Source organism: Dromiciops gliroides, chromosome 3, assembly GCF_019393635.1.
Source record: "Dromiciops gliroides isolate mDroGli1 chromosome 3, mDroGli1.pri, whole genome shotgun sequence".
NCBI classification, from domain to species: domain Eukaryota; kingdom Metazoa; phylum Chordata; class Mammalia; order Microbiotheria; family Microbiotheriidae; genus Dromiciops; species Dromiciops gliroides.
The window spans coordinates 647,688,603-647,714,398 of NC_057863.1; the positions used below are offsets into that span (position 1 = coordinate 647,688,603).

General features: G+C 50.6%; 1 protein-coding gene across 1 annotated transcript in view; it reads right to left on the minus strand.

Annotated features, from left to right (window-relative positions):
* The window catches only part of PPP1R37 (protein phosphatase 1 regulatory subunit 37), a 36,948-nt gene that overhangs the window by 4,677 nt on the left and 6,475 nt on the right, over positions 1-25,796 (minus strand). Inside the window, exons 2-5 of the mRNA XM_043993247.1 lie at positions 2,725-2,822; positions 1,700-1,745; positions 792-892; positions 517-636 (exon numbers count right to left, since the gene is read on the minus strand). Of these exons, the coding sequence (XP_043849182.1) occupies positions 517-636; positions 792-892; positions 1,700-1,745; positions 2,725-2,822 (365 nt within the window). The remainder of the gene's footprint in view (positions 1-516; positions 637-791; positions 893-1,699; positions 1,746-2,724; positions 2,823-25,796) is intronic.

Here is a 25,796-nt window from a genome sequence, read left to right on the forward strand (position 1 = left end):
CCCAGCCTCCAAAATATCCATCTACACCAACATACCAAGCCCCTATCTAAGCATCGCCATGGCTGGTCTTCAGAGCCCTCTGACTGCTCTGCACCCAAAGCCAAGCGCTCTGCCTGAGGGGGCACGTGGCATCCTTTCAGCTCCCTGCTCTCCTGATAGTCCCCCCAACATGGGTGTGGGTGCCCCATGGTTCAAAGCAGGCTCTCTGATCCCTGGGTGACTGCCCATAATGCTGTACATAGGCTAATTGGGGGAAGACAGGCCCAGAGGCTCTCCCTGGTTCCATGCATGAACACACCATGATGCTGGAGGGGAGGGGAGACCCACAGGGGTGGGATGCTGGGATGCCATCTCCCACGGGTGCAGGTCCCTGTCACGGTCCTCCGACCCCATGCCCACCTCCACACTGCAGAGCAGAGGCGCCTCAGAGACTTGACAGAGAAGCTGTACTGAGGGAGATCCCAGAGGGTGTCAGAGCCCCCCATAGCTCCCCAAGGCCTGGAGGTGAACACTGACCTTCCGCATCATGTGAGCAGCTGCCTGCCAGCCTCTCGTGCCAATGTGCTTATTGAAGGAGATGTTGAGATGGGTGGCTGACTCATAATACTCGATCATGTCAAACAGCGCAGAAGCGCCCTGGGGGGAAGGAGGAAGAGGAAGGGTGACTAGGTACAGCCCAGCAGCCCCAGGCCCTGCCCACCGGCCAATCAGGAGGCACACACCATGGGCGCCGCTCCCTGTCCACGACCCACCCACCCCCAGTCCCAGCTGCCAGAGGGGCCCCCACTCACATCCTCATCCAGGCTCGTCTGCTCCAAGTCCACCACCTTGAATTGCAGCCGCTTGAAGATTTCCTCCAGGGCCTCACAGGCCTTGTGGTCCAGCTTCTCTCCTGGAATGAGAGGCTCTGACCCAGAGGCCTCTCCCACCCTCACCCTTGCCCGGGTGCCCTCGATAAGGGCCTGAGTGCCAAGCGATGATGAGAGAGCTTCAAGAAGTCCTAGCTAGGGGGTCAGCTAGGTGGCGCAGTAGATTAAGCACCGGCCTTGGATTCAGGAGTACCTGAGTTCAGATCCGGCCTCAGACACTTGACACTTGCTAGCTGTGTGACCATGGGCAAATCACTTAACCCCCATTACCCCTGCCCCCCCAAAAAGCAGTCCTAGCTGTGGATCATGTTCTACCCCAGCTCTGACCAGTGCCTGCTCCAGCCCCTGGGAGAACATCCTGGGCAACAACACGCCATTCACCCTGGCAGCCCCCTCCCGGACCACCAGAGGCCTCGGGCTTCTGAGTTACCCCTACAGCCAACCTGTCTGTTCTTCTGGGTTTCTGGCTTTTCCCTCAATCTCTTGCTCTGGCCTTCTGACCTCTGCCTCCCTGGCACAAGCCATGGCTTGGCCTAACCTGGTACCCCTCTTGAGCTCTGGGTGCCTGGTCCCTGATCCCAGCCAACCTGTGCCATGTCTGACTAGAGTACGTAGAGGACCTCGGAGATCCCCAAGCACGGCCCCTGCTCTTTCACAGCTGAGGGAGCCGAGGTCCAGTGAGGTTCAGTAACATGCCTAGTGCCCCAGGTAGTAGGGGCAGAGCTAGGACTAGGACCCAGGCCTCTTCCCCCCTTGCTCATACTCCACCCAGCTGCTGCCTGTGGCTCAGGAGAGGGGCCACCAGCCTAGAGGCTGCTCTGGACACCAACCTTTCAGATCGAGGCAGTCGATGCGATGTGCCAAGTCAGTAAACTCCTGCAAAGAATAAAAAGCAGCTACTGAGAATGCCAGTGCCTCCCAGGGCCCTGGGGGGGAAAGAGGGGAGGGGAAGGGTGTGACACAGCAGAGTACGGAGATACAACTTGGAGCTGAAGCCACAGGATGCGAGTTCAAATCCCAGGCCTGTCAATACTACACTTGTGGCCCTGGGTAGGTCCCAAACAGCATCCCAGTGTGACGTTTCTGCCCTTGAAAATGAGGGCCCCAGGGGCAGCTAGGTGACACAGTGGATAGAGCACCTGCCCTGGATTCAGGAGGACCTGAATTCAAATCCAGCCTCAGACACTTGACACTTACTAGCTGTGTGACCCTGGGCAAGTCACTTAACTGTCACTGCCCCACCAAAAAAAAAGAAAGAAAGAGAAAAGAAAATGAGGGCCCCTGAGGCAGGTCTGGCCCAAGCCTCCACGCACTCTTCTTTCAGTACCCTGTTATCACCATCAGAAACAAATGACTCCAGAACCTTGACCCTTCCACAGCTGCCTCAGCAGCAGAGAAGGGCAACCCCCCACCGCCCACCCCCCGCCCCAGTTCAGCTGAGCAAAGAGCCCCCTGATCCAAGCTGGGCTGAGATCTAGGGCCAGGACTACTCAGAACTCTGGGGAGTCCCTCCCCACGTGGGCCACAGAGTCTTCCAAAGCAGATGGCCACCTAGCGTGCGCCACGCCTCCGTGTCCCCAGAGAAGCTAGCCCATGAGTCAGTGCTGGGCTTCCAATCCCATGGCATGTACAGCAAGAGCATTTTGGGGCATGTTGACGTTCAGATCTGGGAGTGACTTTAAAGCACAAAAGAGTGAATGAAGGTCAGGGCCAGGAAGGCCCTAGAACAGAGGGCCTGGAGGCCCTGCCTCAGCCCACAACCCACCAGTGTCAGCAGAGGAGGAGAGACGTGAAGCAGCAGCCCCTCCCTTGGTGAGTGTCCCCACTCCCTCCCTGCTAGCCAGCGGCCCGGTACCTGGATCTGCTTGATGAGCTTGGGAATCTGTCTGCAGTTCAGTTTGTGGCAGGCCTGCTGGTAGGCGCCGATAATCTCCTCCACTGTCACATTCTGGGCTGAGGTGAGCCGGGAGAGTCAGGAGTACAGCGCGGGGGACACACACGGATGACAGAGAAGGGCCGCGTTAGTCTCTTCCCATTGGCTAGCTCAACCTTTCAGAGCTAGTGAAAGCCAGGGCAGCTGAGCCCCGTAGGCTTGGCACTGCCTCCTTCTCTGGTCCTACCGACCCCCAGAGGGCGCCCTTTGGTGTCAGTGGAGTGGCGCTGGACCCCCCAGAGGCTGAGACCATCCAACAGGGAAGGGGCCTCCTATGGCCTCATCTTGGCTATGCCCCTCATTTTACAAAGGAAGAAACTGAAGTTCATGGACTGGGGAAGAGACTGGCTCAAGGTCACGCAGTGGTTAGACTCATGTGAAAACTGCACCAAGACAGTTAACAACAGCTGCAGCTCATGTGATACTTTAAGGCTTAAAACCTCTTTATTCCCAAGACCATGAGGTAGGCCGTGCAAATATGGATGAGGAAACGAACACACAGGGACACTGAGCAACCTGCCCCTAAGACAAGTGTCTGAGCTCCATCTCTGCCCCGAGGCCAGCCCCCTCCTCTCCAGCTGAGGCTAGCCACCCCCCCCTTGCCAAGGTTAGCCCCCTCGGGCGCCCGCGCTTCACTCTCCTAGGGTCTGGACCTCCCATCAGGCAGGAAGGACACAGGGCTGAGCGCGGGTCAGACGGCGAGTGTTGGCCAACAAGTTGCCGACCCAGACGGCAAAGTGGGCCTTCCCATGGCTCCCCCAAGCCTGGCCTGGGAGCAGGCCTGGCAGCTGGGTGGCGGTCTGCCTAACCCGAGGGGAGGGGAGGGGAGGAGACAAAGGACAGCACAGCCGGCCGCAGGCCTTTACAGGGGCCGTCACCTTCCTTGGGCCTCAGTGACTCCGTGAGGGGGTACCGGAGGAATGGGAGTGTCCCCGGTGTCCAGACGAGGACGCTGAGGCTCTGGGGGGTCGTCACTGGATAACTTGTAACAAATACTGGAAGCCTGACCCACAGCCGGGATCTCCTGGTGCTCAGCAGATTTCATTCCTCTTTGCCACAGGAGTAGGAACAGAGACATCGGATCCCTGAACCATCTCCAAGGGCAGCGCCAGGGTGCGCCCCCCACCTGTACTGCACCGGAGCACCTGGTGGGAGGACGGCCCTCCCTGCCCTGCGCCATCCCGGGAGGGGTCGGGAAGCCCCCGGGCTGTGGAGTCTGAGGGTGGTGGGCGTGGGGCAGGGCTAGCTCTCCCCAAGCACCAGAGGCTTCAGCTCCCTGGCTCTCACTCTCTGTCTGCCCTAACACGCGGTTCTGGGATTTTCTCCAGGTCTGGCCCCTCTGCTCAGGCCTGTTGCCCTTGGAGGAGGCTTCAGGTCCACCTTGGGGGTTACAAAGGCTGAACTTCCCCAGGCCGCAGACCCCCTCCCAATTCCTCTCCACACCCCAATGCCTGGGCTGGGCACCAAGTTCCTGCTCAGTCCCGGGGGTGCTTCCCACATGGGATGGCCGGTAGCCCCTCTTCTCCTCATTCCTTCCCCTTCCCAGCCATGTCGGTTCCCAGAGCACCTCGTACCCGAAGTTTTCGGAAGCCTGGGCATGAGGCTTCGGAGCCACAGACTCACTTCCCTGGGAAGTTCTGCCCTATGAGGGTAGAGAGGACCCTTTCCCAGGGCACACGGACCGGGCCAGAACTGCCCAAAGACACGTCCCTGCAAACACGGAAAGCCCGATGGCCTTGAGTTCCTGGCTGTGACCTTGAGTTCCTGGCTGTGACCCTGCACCTCTGGGTGCCAGGCACCAGCAGGGCACACAGGCAGGGGCTGGATCCTGGAAAGGAAGATGGATGGATCACATCCCAGCTAGGATGAGACATGGGACGGGCTAGCAGGCCTGCCTCCAAGGGCACTTCCAGGAGGGGGACCCCAGTGTCTCTAGCATGCCTCTGGCATTGCAGAAGGTCTGAACTAGGCAGTGGGTACAATTAGATGCCCCCAAAGGTCTTTCCCAGTTAAGACTAGGAGAGACCTGGGGGCCTGGGTTCTCAACTAGAAGGGAGAGAGAGAAGGGGGGGGGGGGAGTGGAGTAGAACCACTTGGACGGCTGGGGGCCCCAGGCAGAGGCTCTGGGCAGCTGTTCCTGTCCCTCTCAGTGGTCCTCCGCGCCCTCCGTCCCTCACACACGCCACAGCCACCTCCAGGCCTGGGGCCTTTGCTCTGGCCATGCCGCATGCCCGGAATGCAGCAGGCCCGACTGCCACTGATCCGTGTGCTTGTATTTCTCTAGTCTATGCTGACACACGTGTACACACTCTTCCAATAGAATGTAAGCTTCACGAATGTTTGTGGGTCACTGATACCCCCCCCCCCCTCACCCCATGGAAAGGATGCCCTCCCAGGGACAAGGAGGTGCGGGTCCTGTGATCAGGGCACTGGCCGTCCCTCTGTCAGGGGGGCTTTCCCTAGCCATCACAAAGGTCTTAGACTGGACCAGCTCCAAGGGCTCTCCCAGTTCTGGGAGGGTCTACAGAGTGCAAGCCTGGCAGTGGGCAGAGCTACTGCTCCCTAGGGGTGAGCCGGACTACGTCAGCCGGCCTCTCTGGGCTGCAGGGGCCGCGCTGAGTCCCTTCTGACTCTCCATCCCAACCTTCCTTCTCCAGGCTCCCACCCTGAATAAACAGAGTCAGGGACCTGGGTCTACCCTTCGGCCCACCATTCTTTCTGGTAAGTCAGGGTGCCTTTGGTGGGTTATACTAAGCAGCCCGAGAGCACCTGCTCAGCCCCAGAAGTTCATGGACAAGGACGCCCCTCAGTGCTGCCATCTGACCCTCTGGTCCCCAGCCCCGCACATTGGGGAAGTCTGGTCAAACTGAGGCGGGGAGTCAGGGTAAGGGCTTTTAACAACACCCTGTACTCAGGCCTGGGGAAAAGATGTGAAGCACAGCCCTAACTCTCAGGGCACTTAGATCAAGACATGCACGCAGATAGGCATCATCAAGTCAGAATGCCAAGCACTGGAGGAGCTAAGGGACTATGAGATCGCCTTTAAGGACAACTTCCCAGAGGCAGCCCCTGCTGGGCCTTAAAGAGTGAGCAGAATGGCAGAGGAACAACACAGTGCCGGCCCAAGAATACCCGAGTGCTCAGAGATTGGAGGGGGAGCCACGGAAGGAGACCTGAAAAGACAGGCTGGTGCCAGACTGCAGGCGGCTCCAAATGCCAGGTAGGACATGCCCAGCACTGAAAATCCCCAAGGGGAGAAGGGATCATTATGATCAAAAAACATTGGCCGCCGGGTCGGAGACCAGTCTCTCTGGCAGAAGGAGGAAGAAAGCATGAATTAAGCACCTACTGTATGCCAGGCACTGGGGGAAGATCTCTGCCCCAGGCCAGATGGGTACCGGTGACCTCCCATGGGCCCTAGTCCCAGCCCCAGCCTCTGTGCCAGTTGATAACAGGCACCAAAGGCAGGGCTGGCCTCTGGCAAACACTGCTGGTAACTGTTGTGGAAGGCTGCTGGGCCTGGTGAGCTGGCTTTGCTCTGGTCCAACCCAATCACCATTCACTGCCGACAGTAAGTCCAGCCCTAGGCTAAGTGGTAAAGGGGACAAAGCCTGCAGAGAACACGGCAAGACAGCCAGAAAGAACACAATCTAAGAGCTCTCTGGGGCCTTAGAGGCCCAGAGATAGGTAGGAGCCGGCCTCGACTTCCAAATGAACGAGTGACAGAGTGGGGCAGCTCTTGACTCCTCCCAGGCCAGACCGCTTGGGACCCTCCAGGGTGGGCATCAGCAAGCCCCACAGGGCCGCTTGTCGGCTCTGTAATCAGAGCCGCCGAGCCGGCCGAAACCATCCTTTGTCACCAGGCCTCAGAGGAATGTTCCCAGAAACACTCCCAGCCTGGGGAACAACCCATGGATTCCAGAGCTGGAAACGGCTTCACTTGGAAACCAGCATGTCCAACGTGGTGGCTGGCTGCCTGGCGTACTGGCGGGGAGAGACCGACCTTGGCATGGCGGGACTGGAAAGCTCTCAAAGACCGTCTGACCCAGTGCGCTGGCTCACTGCAAGCCCGGCGTGGGCCCAGCCCTGCCCCCCACGCCGGCTGCTGCCCACTGCCTTGAGCACTCAGTGGCAGAACATGAATTCAAATGCCGGCACCATGTCTGGGTCCAGCAGTCAAGCTTCCCTATTACCAACTACAGTGACATTTACGTGGAGAGTCATTCCATATACAACCAGAAGACGAAAATCACGGCTAAATGAAGGGCGAGGCCTCAGAGTCAGACAGTGCCGCTGATGAACATGTTTATCATGTGTCCGAGGGAACCAGAACCATGTGATGGGGCACTGCCATCTCGCCCAGCAGAGAGCACAATGGCAATGAGGGAAGATCATTTGTCGCGTCTGCTCCAAGAGCTGGAGGACAGGGGAGGAAGGACAAGAGATGTCCTCCGACCCTCCCCAACCAAATCAACGTTCACCTTAGGCTGGACGGACTTCAGGGGAGGAGGAGCCCCTCGAGAGGCCCAAAGCTCTCCAATGGCCCACTCAGGAATCATCACCCTAAACATCGCCAGTATGTAGAGAGACCAGCAAAGCACTTGTCCTCAACAACTCTGGGAGGTTGTTTTACAGATGAGGAAACTGAGGCAAACCAGTTAAATGACTTAGCCAGGGTAACACAGCTAGTGTCTGAGGTTGAATCTGAATTCGCATCTTTCAGACTCTGGGCCTAGTCCTCAATCCACCATGCTACCTAGCTGCCCCCCACCTCACTACCTCTTGAGAAAAACATTTTGTTTTTGGTTTTTTTTGTGTGTGAGGCAGTTGGGGTTAAGTGACTTGCCCAAGGTCACACAGCTAGTAAGGGTTAAGTGTCTGAGGCCGGATTTGAACTCAGGTCCTCCTGACTCCAGGGCCGGTGCTCTATCCACTGTGCCACCTAGCTGCCTGAGAAAACCATTTGGAAAGATGCTGGGTGCAGCCAACACAGAACCAACCAAAAGAAAAGCGGCTCTATCTCAGAACAGGACCCCCCCCCCTCCCACCCCCCTGCTAGAACCGGGCACATGCTGAGACCACTCTCTCCTGCCCGAGAGGCTGCCTGCCCTCCCCCTCTGCTAGCCCCTCACCATCTGGCTTCTGCCCACATCACTCCACAGGTGCTGCTCTCTCCAAAGTGACCAGGGATCTCTTAGTGGCCAAATCCAGTGCCCTTTTCTCCCTGAGCTCTCTGCAGCCTTGGACCCTGTTGATCACTCCCTCCTCGATCCTCTCTTCACCCCAGGTTTTCAGGGGACCTCCCCTCCCTCTCAATCTCGGGCTCTCTTCTCTCCTCCCCCTCTACCTCTACTCGGTGATCTCATCCGCTCCCACAGCTTTCATTCCCAACTCTCTGCCTTCCCTGCTGCCATCTCTCTGCTGACCTCCAGCCTGTCATCTCCAACTGGAGGTCTAAGAGTCAGCTTAGACTCAAGATGTCTAAAACCAAACTCATCTTTCCCTCTAAACCCTGCTCCCTCTCCAACCTTCCTGATTACTGTAGAGAGGATGTACCCTCACCCTCCTGGGTCCCTCAGGCGTCTCTCTCATTTATTTTCTCCCCCCCCCCCCAACCTTAATAGTATATTTTCCAGTTTCATGTAAGGATAGTTTTCAACATTTGTTTTTATATGATTGAGTTTCAAATTTTTCTCCCTCCCTCCCTCCTCCCCAAGGAGGTATCTGATATAGGTTATATATGTACAATCACATTAAGCATATTTCTGTTCGTTTTTTGTTTTGTTTTGTTTTTGTGGGGCAGTGGGGGTTAAGTGACTTGCCCAGGGTCACACAGCTAGTAAGTGTCAAGTGTCTAAGGCCGGATTTGAACTCAGGTACTCCTGAATCCAGGGCCGGTGCTTTATCCACTGTGCCACCTAGCTGCCCCAAGCTCTTTTCTGTATTAGTCATGTTGTGAAAGAATCAGAACAAAAAGGGAAAAACTTCAAAAAAGAAAAAACACCACCACAAAAGTAAAAAAACAGTATGGTTTGATCTGCATTCAGATTCCACAGTTCTTTTTTCTGGATTTGGAGAGCATTTTCCATCATGAGTTCTTTGGAACTGTCTTGGATCACTGCACTGCTGAGAAGAACCAAGTCTCTCACAAGATCAACACACAGTGTTGCTGTTACTGTGTACAATATTCTCCTGATTCTGTTAACTTCACTCAGCATCAGTCCACTTAGGTCTTTCCAGGTTTTTTCTGAAATCTGACTGCTCATCATTTTTTTTTTTTCAGGGCAATGAGGGTTAAGTGACTTGCTCAGGGTCACACAGCTAGTGTCAAGTGTTTGAGGCCAGATTTGAACTCAGGTCCTCCTGAATCCAGGGCCGGTGTACTACAACTTGTTCAGCCATTCCTCAATTGATGGGCATCCCCTCACTTTCCAATTTTTGCCACCACAAAAATAGCTGCTATAATATTTTTTTACATGTGGGTCCTTTTCCTTTTTTATGATTTCTTTGGGATAGAGACCTAGTAGTGGTATTGCAGAATCAAAGTGTATCTCATTTGGCATGGGGGGGGGGTGCGCACAATGAGGGTTAAGTAGAAAATGGCTCCAGGTACAAGTCATGCCACTTGCCTCCTCACTTAGAATGAGGCAACTCAGTCTCCATTGGTAAAAAGTAATTAAAAAAAAGGTTTTTGCCAACATGTGGGAATGGTAGGGCCACAAGCGGAGCAGGTCCTGAGGAGAGGTTCAGGGCTGGCTAGAGCTGGCCCTCAAAGGCCCAGGGCCATGGAGCCTGTGCCCCTACAGCATGCAGGCAGGTTCTCTATGGAGGACATCCTTTCCCTGCCCCCGACAGTCCCATCCCTTGATCTGGACCAAAACAGAGCAGCTGCCTTTGTAGTCTTCTCCATCCTCAAGGGGAATGGAGGGCAAGATCAAAGAGGAAAAACTCCATCGGAAACAAATGAGAAGATCACAATGAAGGAAAAAAGACTCCATTAAACCACAGTTAAACAAACACCAAGAAAAATGGGAAATGCATTTTCTGTGACCCTGCTATCACCATGAGGACGCCAAAGAGTCCAGAAACCACCCAACCAGCAAATACTTATTTCCTTTTCATAAACTAAAGTTGAAGCTGATGGAGAGCAAAAACTCATTCACAAAAAAGACTTGAGAGGACACTGGCAGAAGATGAGTGCCATGAACTCGTAAATAAAAAAACAGTAGGGAGGAAAATGCACCAGAAAACCACTTTAGGATACCCAAAGAAGCCAGGTTGTTGCCAGAGGATTTATATGGGAAAATGGAAAGACAAGAACCAACCAAAATGGGACAGACTTGCCAGTGTTTCTGTCCTCACAATGGATATGATAGTAACACTACCCATCTTTTTTTTTTTTTTAAGTAGAAATGGCATCTAAGATGAAGTAGTGTGGCAGTAGTATGGGCCTGACCAAGTAAATCCACTCTGGAAGCAACACCATTTTAAAGGGATGGAGAGATGAGTTTTTAAGATATTCCCAACAAAAGATACTAAAAGAATCACTGATATTATTACCACTAAAAAGTCATATCATGTGGATAAAGCACTGGCCCTGGATTCAGGAGGACCTGAGTGCAAATCCGGCCTCCGACACTTGACACTTACTAACTGTGTGACCCTGGACTTAACCCTCATTGCCCCTCAAAAAACAAAAAAAGACATGTTCCCACCAACAATTTTCTACAGCAGATGATGTCCCTACAAGTCACGATAAAGAGAATACAAGATCCCACTGTGTTTCTTGTCTGGAGGTAATGAAAGGCATCTGACCCTATAAAGCAACACCAAGTTCCTCCTCTAACAGGAGCAGCCAGGGCCACATGGATAGATTTCAATAGGCCTGGAATCAGGAAGACCTGAGTTCAAATCTGACTTACTGGCTGTGTGAGCAAGTCATAAGTTCTGGCTGCTTCAGTCTCCTCATTTACCTACCTCCCAGGGTTACTGTGAGGACTCAGCATTGTGTCTAGCACTTAGTGAGCAATGAATAAATGCTTGCTCTGATTCTTCATTCATTCATTCATTCCAACAAAAAGTCTTCCAAGAAGAAGGTAAGATCAGAAGATTCCTCTAGATAAGTGATGATGCTCTTCGATGATGGCAATTTACTGATACCAAGTGATCTAAGTGTTTACTATTGTAATGGAAGATATCTCACAGAAAGTCCAGATGAATAAGGGGCCCCTTTACTGAAAGTGGGAGCCTCAGATGCTCCTGTTTGTGGATAATGCTGTGCTAACCAAAAGTATGGGGCCTTCTTTAAGTGAACACTGGGCCTGGAGTCAGGAAGACTCATCTTCCTGAGTTAAAATCTGGCCTCACTCTTTTGTACTGTGTGACCTTGGGTGAGTAACTTTACACTGTTTGCCTTTTACACATTTGTAAAATGAGCTGGAGAGAGAAATAGCAAACCACTCCAGTATCTTTGCCAAGAAAACCCGAAATGGAGCTGGACATGCCTGAAACAACTTAACAACAACTGGGAGATCTGCAGCCACTCAAAAAAGTCGAGGCTAATAATGTACCCTGGGATTGAGCTCCATGAATGAGTGAATAAAGACAAACCCATCTATCTCTTGCTGCCCCCGTGCCACGTTTCCTATCCACTGAGACATCTTGGGATCTGCCACAGTGGGTATGTGCTACTACCCTCAACCCCCTTCTTGGGAGCAGTCCTCAAATCAATATCAATTTCCCAAATGCATCTGGGAAAAGGGCAAGATATCCCGCTGTGTTATAGCTCAAGCAACCCTTCTTGTACTTTAAAAAAAAAAATTTCTCCTATTTAGGCCCCCTCCACTAGACCTTGTCTCTCACTATTAAAACAGAAGCTCCTAGAGGGCAGGGGCTGTCTTGTTTTTCTATTGGTATCTTGAGTGCTTAGAACAGTCTGGTCTATAGGCACTTGGATACTTTGTCTTCATTCATTCATTCATTCAAAATACAAAGAAAACCCAAGTAGCTGAGGAATGCAGACTGCGTGGCTGGCTATGACCAATACACCAGGGCTAGCGGGGGGGGGGGGGGGGGGGGGGGGGGGGGGCTGGTGCCCCCTGAATAGGGATCTACCCATTGTTTGCAATTCAGAATTAAAAAAAAAAATAGATTAAAGAAAGGGTTAATTATGAAGCAAAGGCAGGAGATTTTCTATTATCTCATTTCTCCTTGGGCACCAAACCTGTTCTTATCATTTCACAGCAACTGATCTTCTTGATTTCCACACCACAATTTGGTTAACTATTCCCCCTGAATAGACATCTATTTGTTTCCAATTCTTTGCTACCACAAAAAGTGCTGCTGTAAACGTTTTGATGTATATGTATCTTCTGTGCATTACCAAAGTTTCAATAATCCTCTTTTTTGGGGGAGGGGGGGTGCTAACGCTATCCCTCTCTTCTCCATCTCACCTACTTCCACTGGCGAGAGAAAAGATGTTTGTAACAAACATGCAGTCAAGCAGAACAAAATCCATACGTCATATCCAAATGTGCCTTACTCTGCATCTTGAGTCTGTTGCCTCTGGCACAAACTTCTTTCACTTTCAACCTTGCCCCGAACTCACTAAGACTTGGCTCCCAGATGCTGCTTCTCTCCAGCCTTGTGACACACCTCCCACGCCCTACACACAGATGGAAGGCAGAATCCTCCTTGCTCTCCACTGCCACCTCCAGACTCTCCCTATAAGACCATCACTGATTTCCCTTTGTGTGAGTGAGGCTCACACTCTAAATCTACCACCCAATCCTTATCTATTGGCTCCTCCTGCCCCAGGACATATAGATCCAATTCTTCAATCTTTTTCCATTAACACTGAGAATCTCTGGCCTAAATTCAATGTCCCTCTATCTACCTACAAACAAGCCCATGTCTCCTCTCTAGCTTTAACTAGTTTTGGTTTTTTTGGTTTTGGTGAGGCAACTGGGGTTAAGTTACTTGCCCAGGGTCACACAGCTATTAAGTGCCAAGTGTAGGGCCGATGCTTTATCCACTGCGCCACCTAGCTGCCCCCTCCTTTAGCTTTAAAACCCCCTCACTCTCCTCTTATCCTGGATCTCTTTTCTCCCTGGCTAAAGCCCTTGAGAAAGATGGCTGCATCAGGTATCTCTGAGCTGCTGCTTCTCTCAATTCTAAACCCACTGCAATGGCACTTCTGACATCACTGTTCAGCTGAAACAATTTCATGGTCAAGTGAAAGGGCCTTTCCTCAATCCTGATCTTTCTTGCCCTCTCTGCAGCATCTTACAACTTGATTGCCAATATCCTCTCCCCTCTTTCTCCTACAGTTGGACCGTTCTGAGTCTCCCTGGCTGCTCTTTGTGGATGCCATTCTCACTAACCAGAGTTGTCCTCCCTTGTCAATGCTGTGTAATGAGCCCTCTTCTCTTTCTCTATTATTCTGTTGGCTGGTCCTCTCAGCCCCATCACGTATATGCGGGTGACTCCCACAATCCGGCCCTGGTTCCTCCTAAACAACAATCCTCAATCATCCAATGTCTTTTGAACTTGAACCGCACGTCCCTTAAGCATCTCAAAATTAACATTTCAAAAACAGAACTCTATTTAAAATTTTTTAAGCAACAAAAATTGTCTTCTCTCCCTCCACACTATCACCATCTCTTGAGAAAGAGAAACAAAACCTCTCTTTCAAACATGTATGATCAAGCAAAACAAACTGCCCCACTAGCCATATTTTTTAAAAAAGCATCAATCTGCACTGTGACTGTACCACCCACCAGTCCCGGGAGGTGGGTGGAATTTTCATCAGGAATCGTTAGGAATCATGGCTGATTACTGTGTCAATCAGAGATCCCAAGTCTTCCAACAAAATTGTCTTTTTAGCAATTCACCAAATGACGGACAAAACCCTCAGTTTCAAATCTTTGCCAGCACAAAAAGAGGTAATATGAGCATTTTTGTACATGTGGGTACTTTTGCCTTTTTTTTTTTTTTTTTAAACCCTCTGGCAGTAAGGTGGTGCAGTTGAGCCCCGGGTCTTTAATAAGGAAGGCCTGAGTTCAAATCCAGTCTCGGACTTACTACTTATGTGACCTTGGTCAAGTCATTTCACCCCTGCTGGCCCTAAGGCCAGGGATAGTAATAGCACCTATCTCCCAGGGTTGTTGCGGATCAAATGACATATTTATAAAAAGTTCTGCAAAACTTAAAGTGGTATATAAATGCCAGTTATTTTTCTTTTTAGGGGTATAGACCTGGCAGGGGTACCTCTGGGTCAAAGAGTATACAAGTTTATGACTGGGGGAACAGTTCTAAGCTGCTTTCTGTAACACCCAGGCCAGTTCACAGCTCCTCCAACAGATCTTTTTTTTCCCCCAAAGCCCTCTAGCACTTGTTATTTTTCATTTTTGTCAATTTGGCCAATCTGAGAAGTATGAGGTATAACCTCAGAGTTGTTTTAACTTGCGCTTCTTTAATTATTAGTGATTTGGGAGCATTTTTTTAAAAATGTGGCTGTTAGTGACTTCCACTTCTTCTTTTGGAAATAGGCTATTCCTATTCTTTGACCATTTGTTAATTGGGGAATGGCTTTTATTCTTCTAATTTATGAAGTTACCTTATGTCTAAGCCATGTCTCCATTTGGAGCTTATCTTGGTATAAGGGATGAGATGTTGGTCTATACCTGGTTTCTGCTACACCAAATTCCAGTTTCCAATTTTGGTCAAATACTGAGTTCTTACCTCAATGCCTGGGAGCTTTCAGTTTACCAAACACTAGGCTGCTGAGCTAGGCTGATTGCATATATCGTAAACAATCTGTTGTACTGATCAGCCTCTCTATTTCTTAACCAAATCACTGAGGACTACTATTCTGTAGCATGGTGTGAGATCTGGTCCAGCACGTTAGCAGTGCCTTGCACATGGTGAGTGCTTTATATGTCTCATTGACTAGTACTCCCAGGCCCCTCTTCTTCCTACTTTTTTCCACTGTTTCTTTGCATATTCTTGACCTTTTAATCCTGTATATGATTTTAGTATTTTTTTCTAATTCTATGAAGTAATGTTTTGATGGTTAGCCTGGAATGGTACTAGCCAGGTCATACTGTCATTTCTATCATACCCTTGAGCAATTAGCATTTCTTCAATTATTAAGATTAGTATTTATTTGGGCAAAGAGTGTTGTAGTTGTATTCATATTGCTCCTGTGTGTCGTAGCAAGCTAACTCCCAAATATTTAACACTTTTGTTATTATTTTAAATGAAATATATTCTTCTTTATCTTCCTGCTGGGTTTTGTAAGTAATATAAAGAAATGCTGGTGATTTATATGGGTTTATTTTCTAGGTCCTGCAACTTTGTTGATGTTAATGGCTTCGATTAATTTTTAGATCATTTTCCCAAGTAAACCATTAGGGCAATTATTTGCTTCTTCTTGGTCTGTACTTATTTTCCTCCACATCTTTTCCTTGTTTCCCTGCTGTCATTAGCTGAATGGTGACGCTGGACATCCATGCTTTATTCCTGATCTTGCGGGGAGAGCCTCTACCTTTATCCCCACTACAGATAAGGCTGGGTCTTGGCTTCACTTGGTACTTATCACACTGAAGAAAGAGCCACTTATTCCTCTGCTTTCTGGTGTTTTTAACCAGAATGAGTGTTGTATCTTGTCAAAAGCCTTTTCTGTATCTATTGATTAAAAATGATTTTGTTGTTTTTGTTAAATGACTGTTTATGGTTTTCCTAATGTTGGATCCATCCTGCATTCCTGGTACAAATTCAACCTGGTCTTGGCATATTATAATTCATATGGTATGTTGCTGTAGCCTCTTTGCTAATTTTTTTTTTTAGTGAGGCAATTGGGGTTAAGTGACTTGCCCAGGGTCACACAGGTTAAGTGTCTGAGGCCGGATTTGAACTCAGGTACTCCTGACTCCAGGGCTGGTGCTCTATCCACTGCGCCACCTAGTTGCCCCCTCTTTGCTAATATTGAAACCTTTCTGCACTGATCATCATTATGGACAGAGTAGTTTTCTGTTTTAACTCCCTTGGTTCAGGCATCAAGACCATATTTGTTTCATAGAAGGAGCCCAGGAGTATCCATCTCTCCTGTGATCGGTTCAGTTTATGTACTATTGGCACGACCTGTTCTTGAAATATTTAGAATGTGCTTGTAAATCATTGGGTCCATGGCTTCTTTTTTTTTTTTTTTTTAACCACCAGGAGCTCATTTCTGGCTTGTTCCATTTCTTTTTCTTATTCTGTTAATCTGGGCAATTTTATATTTCTGTAAATACTCATCCATTTAATTCAGATTCTTAGTTTTATTGGTATGTGATGCATGCTAATTTCTAATAATTTCTTTTATTCCTTCACTGGCTGTAAATTCACCTTTTGATACTTGTAATCTGATTTTTCTCCAAAAAAAAATTAGCCAAAGGTTTATTTTATTATCATTTCCTTTCAAAAAACTAGCTCCTAGTCAAACTTCCTTATTGTTGTTGAGGGTGTTACCGTCTGCCCACTTATGCAGGCTGTCATCCTTGCAATCCTCTATCCCCCCCACCCCCCAACCCCAGAGCTAATCTGTGGGTATGTTTCTGTGGGGCCTCGCTGTGGCCTCTGGTCCAACCTGCTCTCTGCCCAGCTGACAAGGCCATCTCCCAACAGCGGCAATCTGCTGCCTGTCACCTGCTAAGACAACATTTCAGGGCCCCCCTCTAAGAATAAAGCCCTTCACAAGCCCCCATTTCTGACCCAGCTGCCTTCTCCATGTCTCCAACGTTCTTCCCCCTTGACTCTGCTAGACTAGGAACTCCATGAAGGCAGGGCCTATCTCTGTCTTTGCATTCCTGGTGCCTAGGTTAGATCTTTCAACATCAGACCCAGATGATCTTACCAGTGGAAATAGCACGTAAGAAGGGTCATTGCCCCCCACTTACCTTCTTATCAGAAGCGGTATCCCAAAGAGCACTTATTTAGCGCTTGATGTATATCCCAAAGAGCACTTATTTAGCGCTTGATGTATATCCCCCAACCCTGCCCTACTCCCGATTCACTCATTCAGATTGCCTGCTTGTTAACTGGCTAAATGACCTCCTGAGACAACCATTCTACTTCTAGGGAGCTGTAATTCTCAGGAAGTTCTGCCCCCAGGCCTCCACTGGCCTTGTTGGTCCTTCTCACTGCTTGCAGTCTGCAGACTCTTAGGGATCACAGCCCGTCCAATACTTGAAGTCACACTTAATACCCCAAACTCATGACTCGGCTGAAGGTTCTCTAGCCCCAGCTTCTTAAACTGTGGGTTGTGACCTGATATGGGGTCGAGTAACAGCACGTTGGGGGTGCAACAAATCTGGCAACAGTAAAGGGTTATGTCTACCCATTTCCTATGCCTGTATACCCAGGGAGGAGCATAAAAATTTCTTGGGAGAAATGGGGGGAAGAGTGGAAAAAGTTTAAGAAGCCGTGCTCTAGCTCGCCCCTGGTGGCCAGACTGAGCACAGCGCTGCACACAGAGCTGGCCGGAGCAGAGCACCGAGGACAGCGCCTCCTGGTGCTCGTCCTCCCACCTGAAATGCAGCTCCTGCCTGGCTGCAGTGGCCTACTCTAACCGGGCTAGCAACTCACTAAGAAGCAGCAGGGGTCTTCTTGAGAACAAAAGCCCATCTACTCGCGCTTCCCCCTCCTATCCAGGCAGAACTTTACATCCATCCCCAGTATCACCTCACAAGATTCGGCCCAATCCTCCAGAACCTGACGAGATCACTTTGGATCCTGGCTCTGTCCCCAGTGTGTCAGAGACCTCTCCCAGCTTGGCTCATCTCCAAATTGGGCACACACGTCATTTTTGCCTTTAGCCAGCCCACGGACAAGAATGTGAAACAGTACGAGGCCCAGAGAAGATCTCTGGGGCCCTCCTTTGGAGACCTAAGGCCCTGTCAACAACTCCTCTCCAGGAAAGGCGCCCAAACTTTTAGAAACCCCTCCCTATCTTCCCACACGTGATTTGATAGCAGGTACCTGACCAAAAATCTATCTAAGCTATACCCCAGCTTAGTGAACCTCGCACGACCGGTTCTGGAAGAAGCTCTTTGTACTCCCCACTTCCTGTTCTAGAGGTGTGCCAACCTCAGCAGTCTGTTCTAGAACATTCCCAGTAATGGAAGTCAAGCTTGCTGGCCTGGAGTCTTCCCTTTCTTGAAAACTGGGCCATGTGCCCATGCTCCATCTCATGGTGCCTCTTCCCATTGTTCATGACCTTCTGAGTGCCAACAAGCTTTGGCTCCTCAGTCCCTTCTGTCCCCATGGATACAGTTCATCAGGGCCAGGTGCCTGGAGTGCGCCGAGGGCTCTGCTCGTCAGTTGGTCATTTTCAGCTGTCACGGACACTCCTTTGGCCTAGCGAAGCCTAAGAGCAGAGCGGCTCTGCCTTCTCTCGGCTGTCATCACTGTCATTACCTCCAGCTAAAGTGCAACCTCTTCTCTGCTGTCCCCTTCTCTCCCACAGGGTGGGTGGCGGTTCCAAGTATACGCCAGCAGAGTTCCAATGAGTCCTTGCTTAGAATGACATACACACACCTGACAGACTCTCCTTCTCCCAGCTGCTAACTGTCCCCCACCCCCACCTCCATCCCGCCACTTCTTGTGTGTTGACTCTGCAGAGTTTGCAGTGACTTTCATGTAAGGTAGGGACTTATTCTTCAGGCATCACTGTCCTGAGTGCCTAGCCCAGGGCCTGGAAAATAAATGCTTGCTGACCGATTGGGAAAGCAGCAAGAGTTAAAGATGCAGACGGGCTGATGAGAAGATGTGAGCGAGGCTTGCACACACTGAGAAGAGAGGGGAGGAGCCACAATTGGTACCAGATGATGCCCACAACCACACCACCCAAGGCAGGCAATCTCCTGAGCCTGGCCAGCCAAGGATGGCATCCATAAGGCAGGAGGGGGCCCGTGGTCAGAGACTAGCAAACCTGGGAGAAACAGATCCTCTCAAGTGTCTCATTTTACAGAAGACGGACCCACCTGGCATTTCTAGAAGCACTTGACAACTCAGAAAGTCCTTTACATGGATGATTGCATTTGGTCTTCACACATTTATCAGGGGTCCCTTGTGTAAGGGCCTGGCCTAAGGTCACAGAAGTAGGAGATGACAGGTCTCATACGCAATCCAGGCCCTCTGCCTTCAGATCTAGCGCTCTAACAGTCCCACAGCTGGGTAATATTTGTGAGTGGCCCTTTCAGCTTTTGTAAAGAGCTGGGAGGGGCATGTTCATTTCACAGACAGGAAACTCAGACCCCCAGAAGAAAGTGAGTGACCCAGGCTCCTTGGGGGCAGGGGGGGGTGTGTGTGAACCCATCAGGGCTTTGGCCTCCACTGATCTACCACACAGCACGCTGCCTACAATACACACTTTGATTCTCACAACAACCCTACAAGGTAGAGAGAGCAAATGTTTTACAGAAAAGCCAAATGACTTGATCCAAGTCACAAGGCAAACGTGTAGCCAGAGCCTAATGAAAACAAGGCTTCTTCTGCCCCCCCCCCCACCTGCTGGGGAAGGGTAGATAGGAGGGGAGATCAGCGGAGGCAGCCCTGGCAAAGAGCCAGCCTTCTAAGGGAGCTGGGTCCATCGAATCCTTGGATCGGAAAGGAGGCCCAAGAAAAAACGAATTTTGTACTCTGGATGCCCACAGAATGGGCCTGGCTAATCCCTGTTCCAAAGGGATGGGACCTGAACTCTCATCTCACGGGGAAGGAGACTGAAACTCAAAGAGAAGCACTCAACTGACCCAGGTCACCCAGATGGGAAGCAGCAGAGCTGGGACCTGAACCCAGGCTTCTGCCTCCAAAATCCTGCATCTGCTACCTGGGGATGTGGGCCAGCCGTCATTTCAGGTACCTGCCCTCGAGGGCCACCCGTCCATCTGCTCCTAGAGAAGTGACAAGCGCTGGGAGAGACGAATAGGAACCTTGTGTGGAGACAGGCTGGCTGGCTCCCACACATCTTCCCTCTGCATCCCTGTACCACCTGCCTCACAGGACCACTCACCCTAAGCCAGGAAAGACCAGGAGAGTTTGGGAAGTGGCTTTTGTTTTAATCAGCTGAGAAAAACTTAATTCAAGAGGGAAAGTCCTACCCAAGGCCTCTGGTATTTAGGAGTGGAGCTGGGATTCAACCCTAGGACTCTGACCCCAAAGCCAGGGCTTTGAACACTATCCCATCCCAATATCCCACACCTGAAATGAGAGCCAGGAGGCTCCCATCTGTAAAACAAGGAAGTTTCGGGGCAGCCAGGTGGCCCAGTGGATAGAGCACCAGCCCTGGATTCAGGAGGACCTGAATTTAAATTCGGCCTCAGACACTTGACATCACCGATGTGACGCTGGGCAAGTCACTTGGCCCCAACTGCCTCACCAAAAAAAGAAAAAACACAAAACCCAAGGAGGTTTCTTTCAACCCTGGTTTCTATGTGTGAAACCCTAAGGCCCAACATCTCTTCCAGCTCTGTCATGACTGACTCTGGCCGGCCCACCAGAAATCCCCACAGCTGAGGACGTCAGCTCCAAAGTAAATTTAAGGAGGGAGCAAGCAGAGTGTGCGTGTGTTTGATTACAGAAGTCCCTGGAAACGCAGTCTGAGGCCCAGGAGGCCAGCTGGCACCTGGGAGTGGCTGTGCGGTAGCGGCAGCCGGAAAGAGCTTGGCCTAGTCGGAGGAAACTGTTTATCAACAACAATGGGACCACCAGGAATCCCCAAATCCACAATATCTATTTCTTAAGGACTCCAAGAATAAAGAACACAGAATGTAAGGGTTGGAAGGACCTTTAGAAGCTTTCCTGGAGTCAGTCGGCATTTATTAAGCACCTATTATATGCTAAATGCTAGGGATCTCAAAAGAGGCAAAAGACAGACCTTTCCCTCAAGGAGCTTATAGTATAACAGGCAAGGCGAAGAGCAAGGGACTATATACAAACAAGATATAGACAGGATAAATAGTAAATAATTAGCAGAGGGGAGGCACAAGAATGAAGATGGGTTGGGGAAAGCTTCCAGTAAAAGATGGTTTTTCAGTTGGGAATTAAAGGAAAGCAGGAGATGGGGCTGTGGAGGGAGGGCATCCCAAGCCTGGAGGGCAGCCAGAGAAAATGCCTGGGGCAGAGATGGAGAGCCAGGGTCACTGGACTGGAAGTCCACGGTGGGCATGTGTAAGGAGTAAGAAGACTTAAAAGGGGGCTCACTTGGGAGAGCAGGGTTCTGAACCCCAGATGGGCCTGGAGGAGACAGGGAGTCACGGGTGCGAGAGGAACCTTGGACCACTACAGAAGAGGATGGAGCCAGAAGGGTCCTTCATTGCTCATCTAGTCCAATTTCCTTATTTGACAAGGCCCAGAGAAGGTGAGTAACTTGCCTAAGACCACACAGTAATCGGAGAAGCACTCCAATTGGGCTTTCTCCTTGGCTACCTGTGACTCTCGCTGCTGTGGGTGTGAAGACTACAAAAAGACTGGCTCAGCTCCTCTACAGGGTGATGGGTCTCCCAGGACAAGGGGCTGCAGTCCTTGTCATCCATCCCCTCTCCCCAGGTGGGTCTCATAGTCTCTCCTCCATCCCCAGCCCTCCCCGACCTCTTCTCCACCCCCATTTTCTCTCTGGCTCTCCCCCTCCCCTCTTACCTCCTTTCATACTAATGCTGGCTTTGCCCCTTGGGTTTTGCTTTTTTCCAATTCCCTCCATCCCCTTCCCTGTTCCTAACACCTCCCACTCTACCAAAGTGGCAGACATAGGGGCCAAGAGTCAGTCCTTCCTCAGTTTTTTTTTAAGTTCCTGGGGTAGCCTGGGAAGTCCTGTGATAGAAGCTGCATGCCTGTCTCAGCAGGGCAGGCACATAGCACCCCAACTCTGCAAAGTCGTAATGTGAGCCTCTAGAGGAGAAGCCCAGGCCCACCCAGTGTGGGCCTGGCCCTCCGCCAGAGGGATCTTCACTCCAAGGGAAGGGGAGGGGAGCAGCATCTTTCTGCAGGTCCTTGGAGAAGTCTGACTTGTACCAGCAAAGGGTCAGTAGGGGGCAATGGGGGGGGGCAGTGCAGGGCGGTCTGATATGTGGAACCTTGGACAAGTTACTCCCCTTCTGGGGCCTCAAGCTCCGTATCTGGGAATGGGGGGGTGGGGCCCTTTTCAGCTCAGAACAGGCTATCGGCATTCAAAGACTGGAGAACACAACATGAGCGAGCTGGAACAAGCCACAGGCCTACTAAGTCGACCAAGCCCTCATTTATTTCCCAAGTGAGGAAGGAAGGTAAGGCCCAGAAAGGAATGACCTAATGCCACAATTAGGTTAATGTCAGATCAGGAGCCCGGAGACTCCTCCTCCTAAACCTTCCCCAAGGGCCCTTCAATACTTAGCACTGAGGCCATCATGGGCGCAGAGGGGATCCTGCTGAGCCTGGAGTCAGGAAGACCAGAGTTCAAATTCAGCCTTGGTCACTTACTAGTTCTGGGAGCCTGAGCCGATGACTTAACTTCTGTTTGCCTCAATGTCCTCAACTGCAGAATGGGGATAATAGCCCCTACCTCACAAAGCCGTGGGCAGGGTCAAAGGAGACCGGATTTGTAAAGTGCTTAGCACAGGACCCGGCACACACCTTGTTTTCTTCCGGGCATTTAAGGCTCTCCCCAATCTTGTCTGAACCTACATTTTCAGTCCTATTTCCTACTCACTGGTCATCCCTTGACTCTAGGCTCCCCCTCTCTCCTCCTTAGGCTGGTGCTGTGCCCCATCATCTCTGCCTCCCAGTATCCTTGTCTACTTTCCAAGACTTGCCTTGATAACTGGGGGGTAGGTGAGAGGGGTCCTCCCCCCATTCACACAGTGGTTGGCGTGCTCTATCTCAACCCTTTGTCCTCTGCTTATCTTTACATATTGTTTGTATTTCTATCCCCAGCTAGGGCCTGGCCCCAAATCCCCACCAGGCCCTAACAAAATGCTGCCACAGCTGGTCATCTGAGAGAGGCTCCAGTATTAGCACTGCCACCGTGGGCAGCAGGGTCTCAGGTCTCTCCTCACTCTAAAGGGAGCCCACGCTTGGGTTCCCAGCCTGTCCTTCGGCTCCAGTGGGGTTGCACCAGGCTCCCAGGAAGCAGCTCCTCCAGGGGGCCACTGGTAGTGCGTGGCCAGCCGGCAGACTACAGGCCCTAACATCATCTACCCCTCGTCGGGCAGGTGAGCTGGGCCAGAAGCAGAGGCGACCTCAGCTGCAGAGGCCCCAAGATGTGTGGTGTCTGCTCACAGCTCTCTGTGACTCGGGCAGGGACTCCGGCTTCCTACTCTGCTGCTCTATGTGGGTGCTGGGCTCTACCCAGCACCTCCAGCTGGGACACGGTTTCCTATATTCTCCAGCCACCTTCCCAGCTCTAACATTCCTAGAATGTGGTCAGGTCTATGACAAAGGTCCAGGGGCCAGCTCCTCTAACCCCCTATGGCAAGAGATGCCCTGCAGGGCCCAAGAAGGCACAGCTGGCAGCTGAGGGCAGGACCCTTGGGTGGTCGAAAGGACAAAGGGGTGGTTATCAAAGGATGGCATTATCTCCCTGTGGCCGTCCTTGGCCTGACATCACTCTCCCAGGCATTCAGACTCTTGCTGACAGTTTTACCTCTGAATCCTTCATTGCCTCCGGCTCAGTCTCTCCCCATTGGTGGGGCAGGAGTTTGCCCAGAGGCTCTGAGGCAGCCCCTGTCCAGGCCCTTTCAGGGCCCTCCCCTGCTGAGGACTGAGTCCAGCCTCCTTCCCCAGCATTTCCATCCTGTAGCCTCCATCCAGCTCACTGTTCTAGCCTTCTGCCACATGCCTGCCTCCTTCCCTCCTCCTCTGTGCCTCTTGGCTTCCTTCAGGTGCCAGCTAAACCCGCCCCTTCTTAGGGCATGCTCACCCAATCCCCCTTAATTCCAGAGCCTTGCTCCAATTCATCCACCTAGAGCCCATCTGTGGGTGGTCTGCCCCATCACACTGGGAGCCCCTCCAGAGCTTAACACAGTGCCTGGCACACAGCAGCTGCTGAACAAATGCTGACTGGCTGGCTGCTCTTCCCCGGACGCTCTCTGTTCTAGCCCACTCCTTCCCCTCCTGTCTGCCCAGTTATTCTCCGTCTCTGAAACACTCTCTCTACCTTGACATGCTGACACCCTGCCAGCACTGCATCCCATGCCCTGCTCTGGCGTCATGTCCTCCCAGAAGCCATCCTTGACACAGCTTCCTGGACCCCTCAACTCAATCAGAGGATTTAAAGTTGGCCGTCTGATCCAACCCTCCCATCTCATCTCTTTAATCTTTTAAAATTCAATTTCATCTCCAGTTCCAAGTTCTCCCCCTCTAACCTCCCTTTTCCACCCACTGAGAAAGCAAGAAAGTACAAAAGTGTTAAAAATGTTTAGTCAAGCAAGACAAATTCCTACACCAGCCATGTCCAAAAGAAGAAAAAAAAAGGAAGAGAAGAGAAAAGAAAGGAAAACATGCTTGGGTCTGCATTGTCAGGAGGGGGCAGTAGGTCTGAGCCCTCTGGAATTGTGGTGGGTCCCGGTGTGTCTTTCAAAGTTGTTTGTCTTTACAATATTGCTGTGATTCTATGCACTGCTCTCCTGGTTCTGCTCAGTTCCCTCTGCATCAGTTTATACAAGTCTCCCCAGGTTTCTATGAATCACATCTTATACTCTTCCATCCCATACATATACCACACTTGTTCAGCCACTGCCCAGCTGATAGGCAGCCTCCCCGGAAGTTCCTAATTCTCTGCCACTATGAAAAGAGTTGCTACAAAAACTCTTGTACAAGGGGGCAGCTAGGTGGTGCAGTGGATAAAGCACGGGCCCTGGATTCAGGAGGACCTGAGTTCCAACCCGACCTCAGACATTTGACCATTACTAGCTGTGTGACACTGGGCAAGTCACTTAACCCCAATAACTTCACCAAAAAAAATCCAAAACAAACAAACAAAACTCTTGTGCATGTGGGTCCTTTTCCTATTTCTTTAACTCTCTTTGGGTTATAGACTTATAAGCAATATTGCTGAATCAAAGGCATGCACAATTAATAGGTTAACAGCTCCAAATTGCTTTCCAGAATGGCTGGACCAGTTGGCAGTTCTACCAATAATACATTAATGTACCTGTTTTCCCACATCCCTTTCAACATTTGTCATTTCCCTTTTGTCCACTCTGACAATCTGAGGGGTACAAATCGGGGTTGTTTTCATTTGTATTTCTCTAATTATTAATAATTTAGAGCCCCCTTCCCCCCCCCCACACATACCTATTAATAGCTTGAATTTCTATCCAAGAGGTGATACACTGGATAGAGCACTTGGCCTAGAGCCAGGAAGACTTGAGTTCTAATCCAGCTCTGAACACTTACTAGCTGTGTGACCCTGGGCAAGTCACTTAATTTCACCTGTTTGCCCTCAGTTTCAAACTACAAAATGAGAACAATAAAAGCACCTACCTCACTGGGTATTGGGAAGATCAAGTGAGATAAGATTTGTAAAGTACCTGGAACATAGTAGGCACCATATAAATGACTATTCCCTTCCTTTCCCCTCCCACTTTCCTTTGACCACTTATCAATTCGGGAGTTTCTATTATTGTAACAAGTTTGAATCGGTTTCTTACATAAACTTAGAAATTTTCTGCTTCTCTTCTAATTTAGCTACATGAGCTTTGTGGAAAAACCCTTAATTTTATGAAATCAAAATGATCGATTTTAGCTCCTGTGAGCTTCTCTAGCTCTTGTTTGGTCAGAGAGCTAAGAGCCAGTTTCTCCCATGCTCCACTAATTTCCTTGTGATGTTACCCTTATGTCTAAATCATGGACAGGTACATTAATGCACTATTGGTAGAACTGTCAAGTGGTCCAGCCGTTCTGGAAATAGGAATGTACCTGTTTAGGGCTTGTATTGAGATACCATGTAAGAGGCTGGTCTATCCCTAGTTTCTGCCAGA